The sequence below is a fragment of the Neophocaena asiaeorientalis genome, unplaced genomic scaffold, assembly GCF_003031525.2.
Source record: "Neophocaena asiaeorientalis asiaeorientalis breed wild unplaced genomic scaffold, Neophocaena_asiaeorientalis_V1.1 scaffold415, whole genome shotgun sequence".
NCBI classification, from domain to species: Eukaryota; Metazoa; Chordata; class Mammalia; order Artiodactyla; family Phocoenidae; genus Neophocaena; species Neophocaena asiaeorientalis.
This window is the reverse complement of record NW_020174051.1, coordinates 525,480-538,227: the sequence shown is the minus strand read 5'-3', so window position 1 is coordinate 538,227 and position 12,748 is coordinate 525,480. Positions and strand designations below refer to the sequence as shown.

Below are 12,748 nucleotides of genomic sequence, written 5' to 3'. Positions count from 1 at the left end.
TCTTACCCACTGGACTACCAGGGAAGTCTCTGAATGAGGCTTTTTGAATGAAGGTTTCCATATGGCTGTAACTAACTCTTCAGGCATATAAACTTTAAAATATTTCTGATAAACATTTTTCTAAAATTTATTATGCAATTCAATTACACTAAATAAAAGTTAAACTTGTCTTGACAGCTCAGGATCATCCTTTTTGGTACTTATTATTGTAGATAACAGTGGTAGATGGTGTACCAAAGAACTCCTTAGAACTTAATTTCTTAAAAGTATCTGGGGCTTCCCTGGTGGCACAGTGGTTGAGAGTCCGCCTGCCGACGCAGGGGACACGCGTTCGTGCCCCGGTCTGGGAAGATCCCACATGCCGCGGAGCGGCTGGGCCTGTGAGCCATGGCCACTGAAAAAAAGTCAAATTGTTTTATCATTTGTCTCTATACCAGGGCCTGGCAAACTATGGTCACCTGTTTTCTATGACTCATGAGCTAAGAATAATCTTTACTACATCTTTAAATGGTACATTTTGAATGGTCATATAAGTACCTACATAATAGCCTTGATTTTGCCACTCTGTCCACAAAGCCCAACATATTTACTATCTAGCCCTTTAAGAAAAGGTTTGCTGACCCCTACTCTACATTATGAAAAAGGTTAAGGGGGGTTCCCTGGTGGCACAGTGGTTAAGAATCCACCTGCCAATGCAGGGGACATGGGTTTGAGCCCTGGTCTGGGAAGATCCCACATGCTGCGGAGCAACTAAGCCCGTGTGCCACAACTACTGAGCCTGTGCTCTAGAGCCCTCGAGCCACAACTACTGAGCCTGCATGCCACAACTACTGAAGCCCGCACGCCTAGGGCCCGTGTTCCGCAACAAGAGAAGCCACCGCAATGAGAAGCCCGCACACCACAACTAAGAGTAGCTCCCACTCGCTGCAACTAGAGAAAGCCTGTGCACAGCAACGAAGACCCAATGCAGCCAAAAATAAAAATAAATCAACAAATTTATTTTTTTTAAAAAAGGTTAAGAATAAAAATGGTAAGATATGATCACCAAGGCAGTGTTCCTTTATTTTCAATATTATTTATTCAAAAGTCAGCACAGGAGGTTTCACTTCTAATGAGGCTATAAAAGATCTCAAAAGACCACCATTCCTATGATAATAAAGAGAAAACACCTGATTTGCTTAACAATATGCCATTCTTCTTTAATGCCATAAAAGAGAGGTAAACACAAAGAAGTTTAAAGGAAATAAATTCCAATGAGCAATGAGACCTTTCAGGGTAGAGACCAAGACACGGCCACTTCCATCCCTGAGGGCAACTGCCAAGTCTGGCCACAGTGGCTGGAGGAGAAAGCCAGTCATACACAAGCAACTTCATTGGGACCAGGAGAAAACAGCACTACTTGTAAAAATGGCACATGAACTGGCATGGTGGAATGGAATCTTAAAAGCCACCAGTCCCTCCAGTTCACCAACTCTCACTCATGGCACTTTTGCTGTATTTAAGCAACAGCATGAGAAGCTGGGGAAGGGGCTGGAAAATGGCAAGTAAGCCCTAATCACTAAGCCCTGCTGAAGAGAGAGGGCTGATCCCATTCTTAAGACATTTGAAACCAAGAAGAGAACTGAGATAACTGAAGCTGCCATTCAGCCATGATTCCTCTTGACTTCTGATTTGATTGACTAAATTAGACACTAACTCTACCTGCCAGATAGAGGAAAGGATGAGCTCTTTGGAGGTGGGGAGTAGAATCAACATCCGTCTTTTTTTCATACACAATGTCCAGCATCCAGTGAAAAACTCTAAGCTATGCGAAGAAGGAAAATATATCTAATAATCAAGAGCAAAAAGTCAATACAAGATGGCTGTCAGAAAACTAAGGCTGTTGAAGAACAGATGTTGGAATTAGTAAAGACTCTAAAATAACTATAATAAATGTTATAGCATTGAGGAAAAAGACAGAGAAGATGAGTGACAAGAGGAAAAATATAAGCAAAAAAACGAAAATTCTAAAGAAAATGAACATTCTAGAATTTAAAATGTATTTTCAAAGTATTGACTAGGCTTAATGGTAGATTAGACACAGCAGAAGAAAGGATTTAGTGAACCTGAAAATAGGTCACAAGAAACTTAACTGAAGTACAAAGAGAAATTTTTTTTTCTTTAAATAAAACATCAGAGGCCTTTGATGCAATATCAGTTTAACATATGTGTAAATAGAATTACAGAGAAAAATAAGGAGAGAATGGTGTGTGTCTTAGTCCGTTCAGGCTGCTATAACAAAATATCACAGACCAGGCAGCTTATAAACAACAGATATTTATTTCTCAGGGTTCTGGAGGCTGGAAAGTCCCAGATCAAGGCACTAGCATGGTCTCATTCTGGTGGAGGTCCTCTTTGTGGCTCATAGCCAGCACCTTCTTACTGTGTCCTCACATGGTAAAAGGGGCAAGGGATCTCTGTAAGGTCTCTCTCTCTCTCTTTTTTTTTAATAAGGCCCATCCGGATAATCCAGGCAAATCTCCCAATCATAAGATCCTTAATCTCATCTGCAAAATCTCTTTTGCCACATAACATATTCACAAATTTCTGGGATTAGGCTGTGGGCACTGTTTCCCAATGCAGGGGCCATGGGTTCAATCCCTGGTCGGGGAACTAAGATCCCGCATGCCACGTGGCAAAAAAAAAAAAAAAATAGTAGACTTAGAAGGGCATTATATGGAATAGTCTTCTATTCCCAAAAGAGTTGGTGTAGAATAGACTTAAATTCTAAAGAAGTCATTTAAGTCTACATCAGACTTCCTAACTGTGAAGTTTGAGAGATCTCACAACCCAGTGCCAACTTAAGTTATAGCTTTAAAAATTTTTTCAAAACTGTGACAATCATTAATTGTCTGGGATGATTTGGTCATATCCCTTTTTTAGAACAAAAGAGATGGGCTTTAAAATTGTGACAAAGTAATGGTACTAACTGCTCATATCACCCTTGAAAATCACTTTCATTCCTTTGGTGACACATTGTTCAAGCATTCTTATAAGCTTTTTTTTTTTTTGACCACACCATGGGACTTGTGGGATCTTACTTCCCCGACCAGGGATCAAACCTGGGTCCACAGCAGTGAAAGCCCAAGTTTTAACCACTGGACCACCAGAGAATTCCTGTTTCTTAATAAGCTTTTAAGTATGGGATTATGTGACTCTTTGTGATGTAATAAACTTTGTTCTGTTATAACATTAGATAATAATGGTTTTATTGTAAAACAGTGTGAAAATTCACCAGATGTATGTATGAATGTATATGTGTATATGTATATATGCATGTGTGTGCATGTGTGTATATATGTGTATGTATATATAATATATATATCTTTTAACTTAATGTACTATCTGCATTGGTTGCTTGAAGACTTATATGTAGTATTCTGATTTGCATTTCATTTTACCTTTTTTCCACCTTAAAGTTTCAGACTCTCTGGCTCAATCAGTAATTCAACATCTAAGATGGATAATGCAGAAGGATCTTTTGGGGCAAGATGTCTTTCTAATAGGACCTCCTGGGCCTCTTCGCCGCTCTATTGCTATGCAGTACCTGGTAAGCAATGAATTCTTGTGGATTCCTAAGGGTCTTAACTATGATAAGCTATTTTGTAAATAAATTAAGAATTTACAAAAATATCAGGATTAGTCATTGCTTTAAAAATGTTGACGTTGAAGGGTGAATAAGTTACTTGGGAAGTAAATGTACATTTGCCTTTCATAGCTTTAGCAAATGTTGTTGTAAGTAGAAAACCCTCCACTTCCAGTAGGAAAGAGATCTATCTAAATTCAGGCAATGAGTAGCAGATAGAATCAGCAACACTTAGATTACAAAACAGAGTGCAGTTTTATACTATTCAGGAAGCATTCTTTTATCTTTGGTCCACATTTTGAAAAGCCAAATAATTCTGACTTTTTGATGTTATGTGGTCTTTAAAGGGAGCCTAAGGATTACAGAATCTCTCTTATGTGTTAACTTGCACTCATTTTTTTTTTTCTTAAATAGATGAAAAAATAAGTTCAGAGAAATTAAATAACTCACTCAAGCTTTATATGTAAATGATGGAGCTAGACTTCAGATCTCACATTGCTTCCCCTTTCTGACATGTTATCCCCTTAAAGGTTTGTAGTTCTCTGAGTATGGTTGTGAAGCGAGTTGAAATATTCAAATCTCGACACAAATTTTAAAAAATTTACAGGACTTTTTTTCTACTACTTTGTCAGCGTTAATAGGCATTGTTCTAATGATTCATGGAAGAACACTATCAGATGAAGTAGATCTGTCCCAAAGATACTTTTTAGGATGAAGAGAAAAAGCTTACTTAAAGTTTCCTTTTGTAACTTGATAATAAATAATTGATTTCTAAGCTATTGAAATGTACTTCGTGTACTCTTCTATTTCGGTGGTGAATTTATCTTGGTACTTTCAAAATCATGTAGGGCAGGAATGATAAAAATAGAATGGGCATATCAGAAACGAACTCCCTCTGGCTCATAAATTTCATATCTTTTATTTGTTCCTAGAACCAGTTTGTGAGGTACAACGTGCCATCGTAGTATTATCCTCACTTTATTAATCTACAAGGCAGAAGTGTCTTGTCTAAGAATGCAGAGTCAGCCACCGAAAATCCCAGGTCTAGAACCTCTTTAGTTTTAAGATGTGCGCTCACTGGCTGGCTCATTTCAAAGGCCACAATATCTCACTTTGATTTTGTTTCTCACAAGACTTTGAAGCTTGTTAGAAATGTGGAATGAGCCAGGCTAGGAGATTATAGGAGTCTTGTTGGCTCAAAAATGCAACTCAAGTTTATAAGTACAAAGCTTGTATCTTAAAAAGACAACCACCACCAAACTTTAAATTGTGAATTAGAGCTGAGGCGGCTTTAGGATGTGGAAATACATGGAAGAAAACTTAATAGCCTAAGCTGCCTTCCAAACTCTGCAATGGGTACTGCTGTCATTAGCTATAGGATCCTATGCATAGTAATAGCCAGAGTAGATGACATCTTTAAAGGCAGAAATTTGGGGGCAAGCCTGTTGAACCAATGAGAAATTAAATAGAAATAATTTGATAGTTGCGTTTATTTCGTATTTCACTCATATGAAATGAGTTTTGTAGATAGTTCAAAAATCCTCAACAGACCTCTGCCGCCTCTCCCATCTGCTGCTTCTGGTGCTGTTTGTCAACTTGCTGGTACCAATTCTGTGAAGCAGCAGCTGAGGAGACCTTGGTGCTTGTCTTGGCTGGTGAAGAGTCCCAGGAAACTCAAGACTGAGGATAACATCCTCATTGTGGCAGTTCAGGGTGCTACCGTGGTACAGTTTAACAGTAAGAGGCATACACTACTTTGTCAACCAATGTGAATGACAGGGTTTTTCAGTGTGGGAGATCGTATTCAGACAATCAATTAAACAAGACAGGAAGGCGAAGTCAGAAGGAGGTATCTGCTAAAAGAAAACCTGCTACTTAACTCCAAAATTGTGCTCTCGTGGGCAATTCATTCTTATTTAGAGAAACATCATTTGGTATCACCACATCTTCACCACTATGGTGTATGTTTTCTCTATTTAAAACTTTCCCCTTCTTTCCACATATACTGAAATTTATGGGTGCATGGGACCCAGCACATTTTAAAAAACTAAATGACAATAATAATATATTTTTATCAACATCACAGGGAGACAAGGTGGAGAAAAAAATCCCATTGTGTGGAAATATCCCCTTTCACCATTAATGGCATGCTCATTCAACATTTTTCTTTATACTCGTCCAGTAAATTAATTTGTTCTTCCTGTTGAGTAAAAACATATTGTATGCCTTATTGGATTGGAGCACGTCATTGCTTTTAATTCAACGTTGTAAAACCAAGGATAATGTTAAAAACTTTTTGTACATAGTTGCTACATATATGGCAAAATTAATTTAGGGATAGATTAATTGTTCTAAAAGAAATGGATTCTGGATGGTTTCTCCTTCAAATCAAATGACTTTTTGTGTGTGAAATAATAACCCCCTTACCCCCCTCCTCCTTCTCATCTTACTTCTTCTTTTCCTTCCTGAATAGTTATATATGTGTCTCTCCTGACTATTGATATTTACCTTATTTTCACACTTGTTAAATACCTAACATATTGTATCAATATATAGTTGGTAAACATTGGCTCCTGGAGTAAATTAATTTAAATCACCCTTTAAAAAAAAGATGAACACTACTTACAGAGATGACTATCGTTTGTCTGAAAATCAAATAATAGCCAAATTATTACTCTTGATATTTGAAAAGAACTCTACAGGAGACATTAAGATTTATAAGATCTAATTTTGATTATTATTGCTTAAGTAGTAAGTAATTAAGTCATAAATTATTGTGTACAGTAAAAGTAGAGCTCTGAGGAGAGATATATGCATATTTTGGTTAATGCTGAATTTATTGCATTTTTCTTAAAGCTGAGGCTCAAAAGGCTTTAATCTAGAATTACATTTAAAATTCTCTTCTGTAGAGTGACATTGTCAGATAACTGGCTCCAAAGCATACGTTGGGAACTTGATTTTTATTTTGGGACATGCTCTGCTCTTCAGGAGTTGACCAAACGGGAGGTTGAATACATCGCCTTATCAAGAGACACCACCGAAACTGATCTCAAACAGCGTCGAGAGATCCGCGCAGGCACGGCTTTTTACATCGATCAGGCAAGTGCTTACCACACTCCAACACGTGATTGTTTACTCCTGGTCTTTAAGAAATTGATTTTTGAAGTAGAAAAAGAGTAACTCATGTAATAGTGAAAGATGGATGTACTGTGCTCTCTCAAGACAGATTTAATTTAGGTTTTTGGTTTTCCTGTTCTTGGAAACGCCTTCTTAGTTTAGTACTACATAAGAAGGCAGGGGCTTCCCTGGTGGCTCAGTGGTTGGGAGTCCGCCTGCCGATGCAGGGGACACGGGTTCGTGCCCCGGTCCGGGAAGATCCCACATGCCGCGGAGCGGCTGGGCCCGTGAGCCATGGCTGCTGAGCCTGTGCGTCCGGAGCCTGTGCTCCGCAACGGGAGAGGCCACAGCAGTGAGAGGCCCGCGTACTGCAAAATAAATAAATAAATAAAAAATAAATAAATAAGAAGGCATAGTTGAAATGAGTGGTTCTAAAATGTTAGCTAAAGATCAATATGCTGATTTCTTAATTTTCAGTTGCTTCCTATTAATTGCCTATAGAAATTTGTTTTTTTTTAAAAAAGAATTAAGGCGATTTTAATATAGGAAATTCTCTAGCACATTTATTAATGTATTCTCAATATAAAGGTCAAGTTTATAAAGGTTTATTAAACATACTGAAATTAGATATATACTCCCAGGAACTGCAGCTTTTTGGAGAGAGTACTTAGGTGTAGGTTACCAATTAAAATAATATTTTTTGAAAATTATAATGAAGCTTGTTGTACATTTCTTTAAATATATTGCTTAAAATATTAAATATTGGGCCTCCCTGGTGGCGCAGTGGTTGAGAGTCCGCCTGCCGATGCAGGGGACGCGGGTTTGTGCCCCGGTCCGGGAAGTTCCCACATGCCGCGGAGCAGCTGGGCCCGTGAGCCATGGCCGCTGAGCCTGCGCGTCCGGAGCCTGTGCTCCGCAACAGGAGAGGCCACAACAGTGAGAGGCCCGCGTACCGCCAAAAAAAAAAAAAAAAAAAAAAAAAAAAATTTAAAATATTAAATATTGTTCTTTGTTAGGAATACCGAATAGAAAAAAGGACAGAGGCTTTAAACATTTCATAGAGAAAAGATTTCAAATATTCAATAAATTCATGACAAGATGCTTAATCTTCTTGTTAAAAAAATAAAAATTAAAACACTAATGAGCTGCTGTTTTTCCTTCACCTATCAGATTGGTAAAGATTAAATAATTTGCTAATGTCCATTGTTGATGAGGAAGATGGGATGAGGAATTAGCATTGCTGTTAATGGGAGCGTAGATTGATGCAATTTTGAAAGAAAATTTGGTGATTTTCTATCAAAAGAAAAGAAATTAAACATATTTATATCCAGCAGTAATATTTCTAGCAATTTTTCTTTCCAATGTTATTCACACAAAGCGTGTAAAGTTATATATACAAGGATGTTTATTGTAGCATTGTTTGATATCATATAAAACTGCAAGTGAAAATTATAATGATGTACATTTAGGAGACTAATTAAATAAATAATGGTAAACAGAATTCTCTGTCACCATTTAAAAACATGAGATGAATCTATAAGAGGTGATAGGAAAGAAGTCCAGGATATATTAATGGGAAAAAAATGAAGTTGCAAGACAGTATATATAATATGGTCCCATTTGTGATTTAGAAAAAAACAAGAAATGTGTAAATATTTGTGTATACATTGAAAATTTCCAGAAGGAAACACAAGAATCAGTAAACAGAGCTGACCTCTGTGGAGGTATGACTGGGCATTTGGGGTGGGGTGAGGAAAGAACATTCATAGCTCTTTAAATTTGAAGCTTTCCCAGGAGTATACACTGTTACTTATAATTAAAAGAGTGAAATTGTAAGAAGCACTGAGTGAAAGAATTTTTGGAGACCAGAATATTCACATTGTCACATAGATGACTAATTAATTACAAAAGGAAAAATGTACTTAAAGTGATTTGACAATAACTACCTTAAACATTGGTGAGCAAACTTAGCATCATATGGTGGGAAAATCTGAGAAGTTCAGACTTCCAGCAATTAAAAAAGTAATGCTTTGTGGATGAAGCACAGAAGTGTATTTAAAGAAATCCATTTTATTCACATAATGCCAAATGTTCACTTTATTTCTAATTATAAATGGGAAAAAAATGTACTTTTATAATGCTTGCTTCTTTTCGGGACCCAATGAGGATGAAATGAAGGAGATGGGATTTGAGTTGAGATAGTGGGCAGCTGAGGAGAGAGATCAGAACATGAGACCACAGCCTGTGTAGAGGAGAGGGGATAGGAATATATTTAAGTGACGATGAAAGAACTGGTTTTGTCTGGTCGAGCATGGATTTAAAAACATATTTTTTGAGTGGATTTTATACCTAGATGATGGTTGCAATGCAAAGTAAGGAAGAGAAAGGGATTTTTGTACGTTGATTATTTTAAAGACAGCTTAAAACTTTGCCTATTCAGAAATCTCAGAAATGGAGTTATTTCAGGTAACTAAGTTTATTGATTAGCTAAAGATTTATTTCTTGAAGCATAAAATAAATCATTTAGATGAAACTCTGATATTATATTCTCCTTGCCATTCTAAAAAGCATATTTTCAGATGATATCTATTTTACCATTTATAAAATATGTAAAGTGCTATGTAAATGTATGGTAGTATTTTATACTTTCATGTTTTCTTGGTGAATCCTACTTATTATGATAAACATCAGCTGTTTAGGATGCTGTAATGCACTGACACCTTCAGAGCCTGTGATGGAGATATAGGCGTGTTAGTCCTGTCTCTAAGTTGCTTCAGGCTATTTATGAGATTGTATCTGATATTCACATTTTTTCTTCTCTCTTATTTGGCAGTTAATATTCCTTACTGTTTGTTCATAATCGGATCCTATCAGTTCCTTGTTTAAATCCATGCAATCCCATCACACCCAGAATAAAATCCAGACCCTTTAACAAGGGCACCACACTCTACAGGACCCAACCTTGTCAACCTCATCTTCTTTCTTCTTTCCCTTGCTTTCTAGACTCCAGCTACAGTGACCTTCTTGTTCTTTTAAAAATAGACCAAGTGCTTTCCAACCTCAGAGCCTTTGTACCTGATATTTCCTCTGCTTGGAATGACCTTCTCCCAGATCTGTACATTCCTGCCTCCTCGTCATTCAGCTTATAAATTCTCATAACATTCTTTAATCACTGATCACGCCCATGCCCTTTCCACATGAACCCTGCTGTCATATGCATAATGTAATCTTCAGAGCACCTATCACTCTCTAAATTTACCTAATTATTTCTTTGTTTTCATATTGATTGTCTTCCCCACTAGACTGTAACTATTTTGCTTATCTCTGGCACCTAAAAACTGTTTGGAATGTAACTGACACTTACATTTTATGACAGGTTTCTCTTTTGGTTAGTCAACCTTGTTAAAATTTTAAGTAAATTAAGAATAAATAGGCTCTGGATGGGACCAGGGGGCTTTCCAATGGAAAATATATCTGTCCTTTTGACATCTATTTTGAGTCATCAGAATGAATAATTACCATCTGAATTCTAAATATTTGAAGTTACCAATTGATTACCAGCTACTCATGTTTGTTAGAGTGAAAGATCTTTATTTTATTTAGAAATTTCTTTAATATTCTTAACCGTTGACTTTGATGTCTGGGATCAAGGGAAAGGCAGTGTCCACATAACCATCAGGTGAGGTTTCCTAATGTAGGTGGGCCAACCTAGATGAGAAATACCTGTGGCCATCTAGTGGGTGCTAAGGAGAAAAAGTTTGGGGTTTTCAGTGTGGTTGACATTGTATGCACATATGACTGATGTCCAAGTAATTTCTAATTGACATTTCAGCTGGAAACCTTGACAAAACTCCCAAATCCGAATTGGGGGTCATGGCCATAGACTGCTTTTTTTCATGCAGGATTTTGGATAATTGATGATGAAATGAGAGGTTGAACTCAATTACTACTCTTGAAGATCAGAATTAGGTTAATAATTCTGTAGTAGGGAATTTATATTTTCTTTCAAAATAATGTTTATTTCTTCTGATTAATAAAGTCATAAATGCTCATTTTATAGATATATATGTGTGTGTATACACATATAGTATTTATTAATTAATAAATATTTATTGAAATGACTGCTGTGTGTCTAGGTACAGTGAACAGAAGAAACAAATTCCTCCCATCATAGAGCTTATGTTTTAGTGGGGGAAACAAAATAAACATAGTAAAGAAGGATAGTATAATAGAGCAAATGATAAAGAGCATAGGGAAGAATATAAAAATTATTTATCTTCCCCTTCAAGACCAACAGTGTGAATATTTTCTGTATTTCTTTCTATGATGCCTATATTCATATCTATTTAATCAAGTATAGTAATTTTTACAAAAATGGTATACCATGCAGATAAAGTTTTACAGTCTGCTTTTTTTAAAACCTGATATTTTTTTAGGAGCATTTTCCTGTGATATTAGATATTCCTCAAAAATATGACTTTTAGTGTCTGTACAGTATTTCATCAAATAGATGTGACATTATATATTTACTATTCCCATTTTATCTACCTTCCCATGTTGTTGGTCATTCAGGTTCTTTCTAAGTTTTCACTATTATAAATAACTCTTTGGTGAATATCTCTGTACTTAGATCTTGTTATTACCTTGGATGATTTTTTTAGACTTGAATGCTGGAAATATAATCAAAGGGTCTAGACATATTCAAGAGTCTCAATACACATATATCGCCAAATTGCTTTCCAGAAAGGGTGTTCCAACTCATACTCTCATCAGTGTGCACTGAGTGATTGCCTCATGGATTCTTGTCAATATTGAGTATTTCCATACATGTACTTTGCCAAACTGATAGACTTTAATTTGCTTTAAAAAGTACTAACCAGGTTGAATCATTTTTACATTTATTGGCTATTGCTTCTGTAAGATGTCAATGAACTGAGTGGATATAGAAAAGGAGAGAGATACTGATGAAATAAATAAGTTACCATCTGTCAAGAAAATGTTGACATATACCCCATGTTTGTCTATGTAAATATTTACTGTAACTTATCCACTTGTTAATGTGAAGGTAACTTAAATATTTTTTATGCAATTGTTTTGCTAAATAGATTATAGGAACTTTTTGAAAAGAAAAATAGGTTAAAGAACAGAAATATGAAAATTTATATGACATATTATGACACTTATGGAGAAATAAGGAGATTAAGATTTTTTGCTACCATATTAACTTTCATTTGTCTTTGAAGGTAAAATAACCCAAGAAAAGCCTAAATTGTTGATATTCTAACCCTTATAAATCTATTACTCTAATTTTTTTCCTTACCTTACTTGTTGACATTTTTATCATTAATTCTGTTTATTGTCCTGTGAGCCAAAGAGTCTTGTGTCCAAAGAGCCAGAGAGGAAGACTTTTAAGTCATTATACATTGCTTGCATTTCTCAAATATAAGCTGTTACAAATTAGCTAAGCTACAAATAAATTGTGATTAAGTTTTTATGTCTGGCTGACAGGAGACACTCTATATAGTGTTAATTTGGGGAGTAGAAAGCCAGGATGGGGAACTTCAAATGCTTTTTTTCAACTTTTCTAAACCAGTAACTCTTTTCACACTAGAATCTTGTTAATTTGTTTGACACAATAATGTCAAGTTCCTTATTATACAATATACATATTTAATATTACATATAAAATGCACTTTAAACAATTACATAATATTTTAATGTATTCTCTGTTTCGGATAATTTTTTTTTTTGCGGTACGCGGGCCTCTCACTGTTGTGGCCTCTCCCGTTGCGGAGCACAGGCTCCGGACGCACAGGCTCAGCGGCCATGGCTCACGGGCCCAGCCGCTCCGCGGCATGTGGGATCCTCCCGGACCGGGTCACGAACCCGTGTCCCCTGCATTGGCAGGCGGATTCACAACCACTGCGACACCAGGGAAGCCCTCGGATAATTCTTGATTCTCTTTTATTAGTAGAAAAATAAGGATTAACTTTTTTTAATATGCTG

The 12,748-nt window shown here is 36.3% G+C and overlaps 1 protein-coding gene across 1 annotated transcript in view; it reads left to right on the top strand.

The window, feature by feature from the left end:
• Positions 1-3,461: 3,461 nt before the first annotated feature.
• Positions 3,462-12,748, top strand: part of VWA8 (von Willebrand factor A domain containing 8) — a 307,276-nt gene continuing 297,989 nt past the window's right edge. The window contains exons 1-2 of the mRNA XM_024754208.1: positions 3,462-3,589; positions 6,614-6,724. Coding sequence (XP_024609976.1) covers positions 3,506-3,589; positions 6,614-6,724 — 195 coding nt within the window. The 5' untranslated portion in view covers positions 3,462-3,505. The remainder of the gene's footprint in view (positions 3,590-6,613; positions 6,725-12,748) is intronic.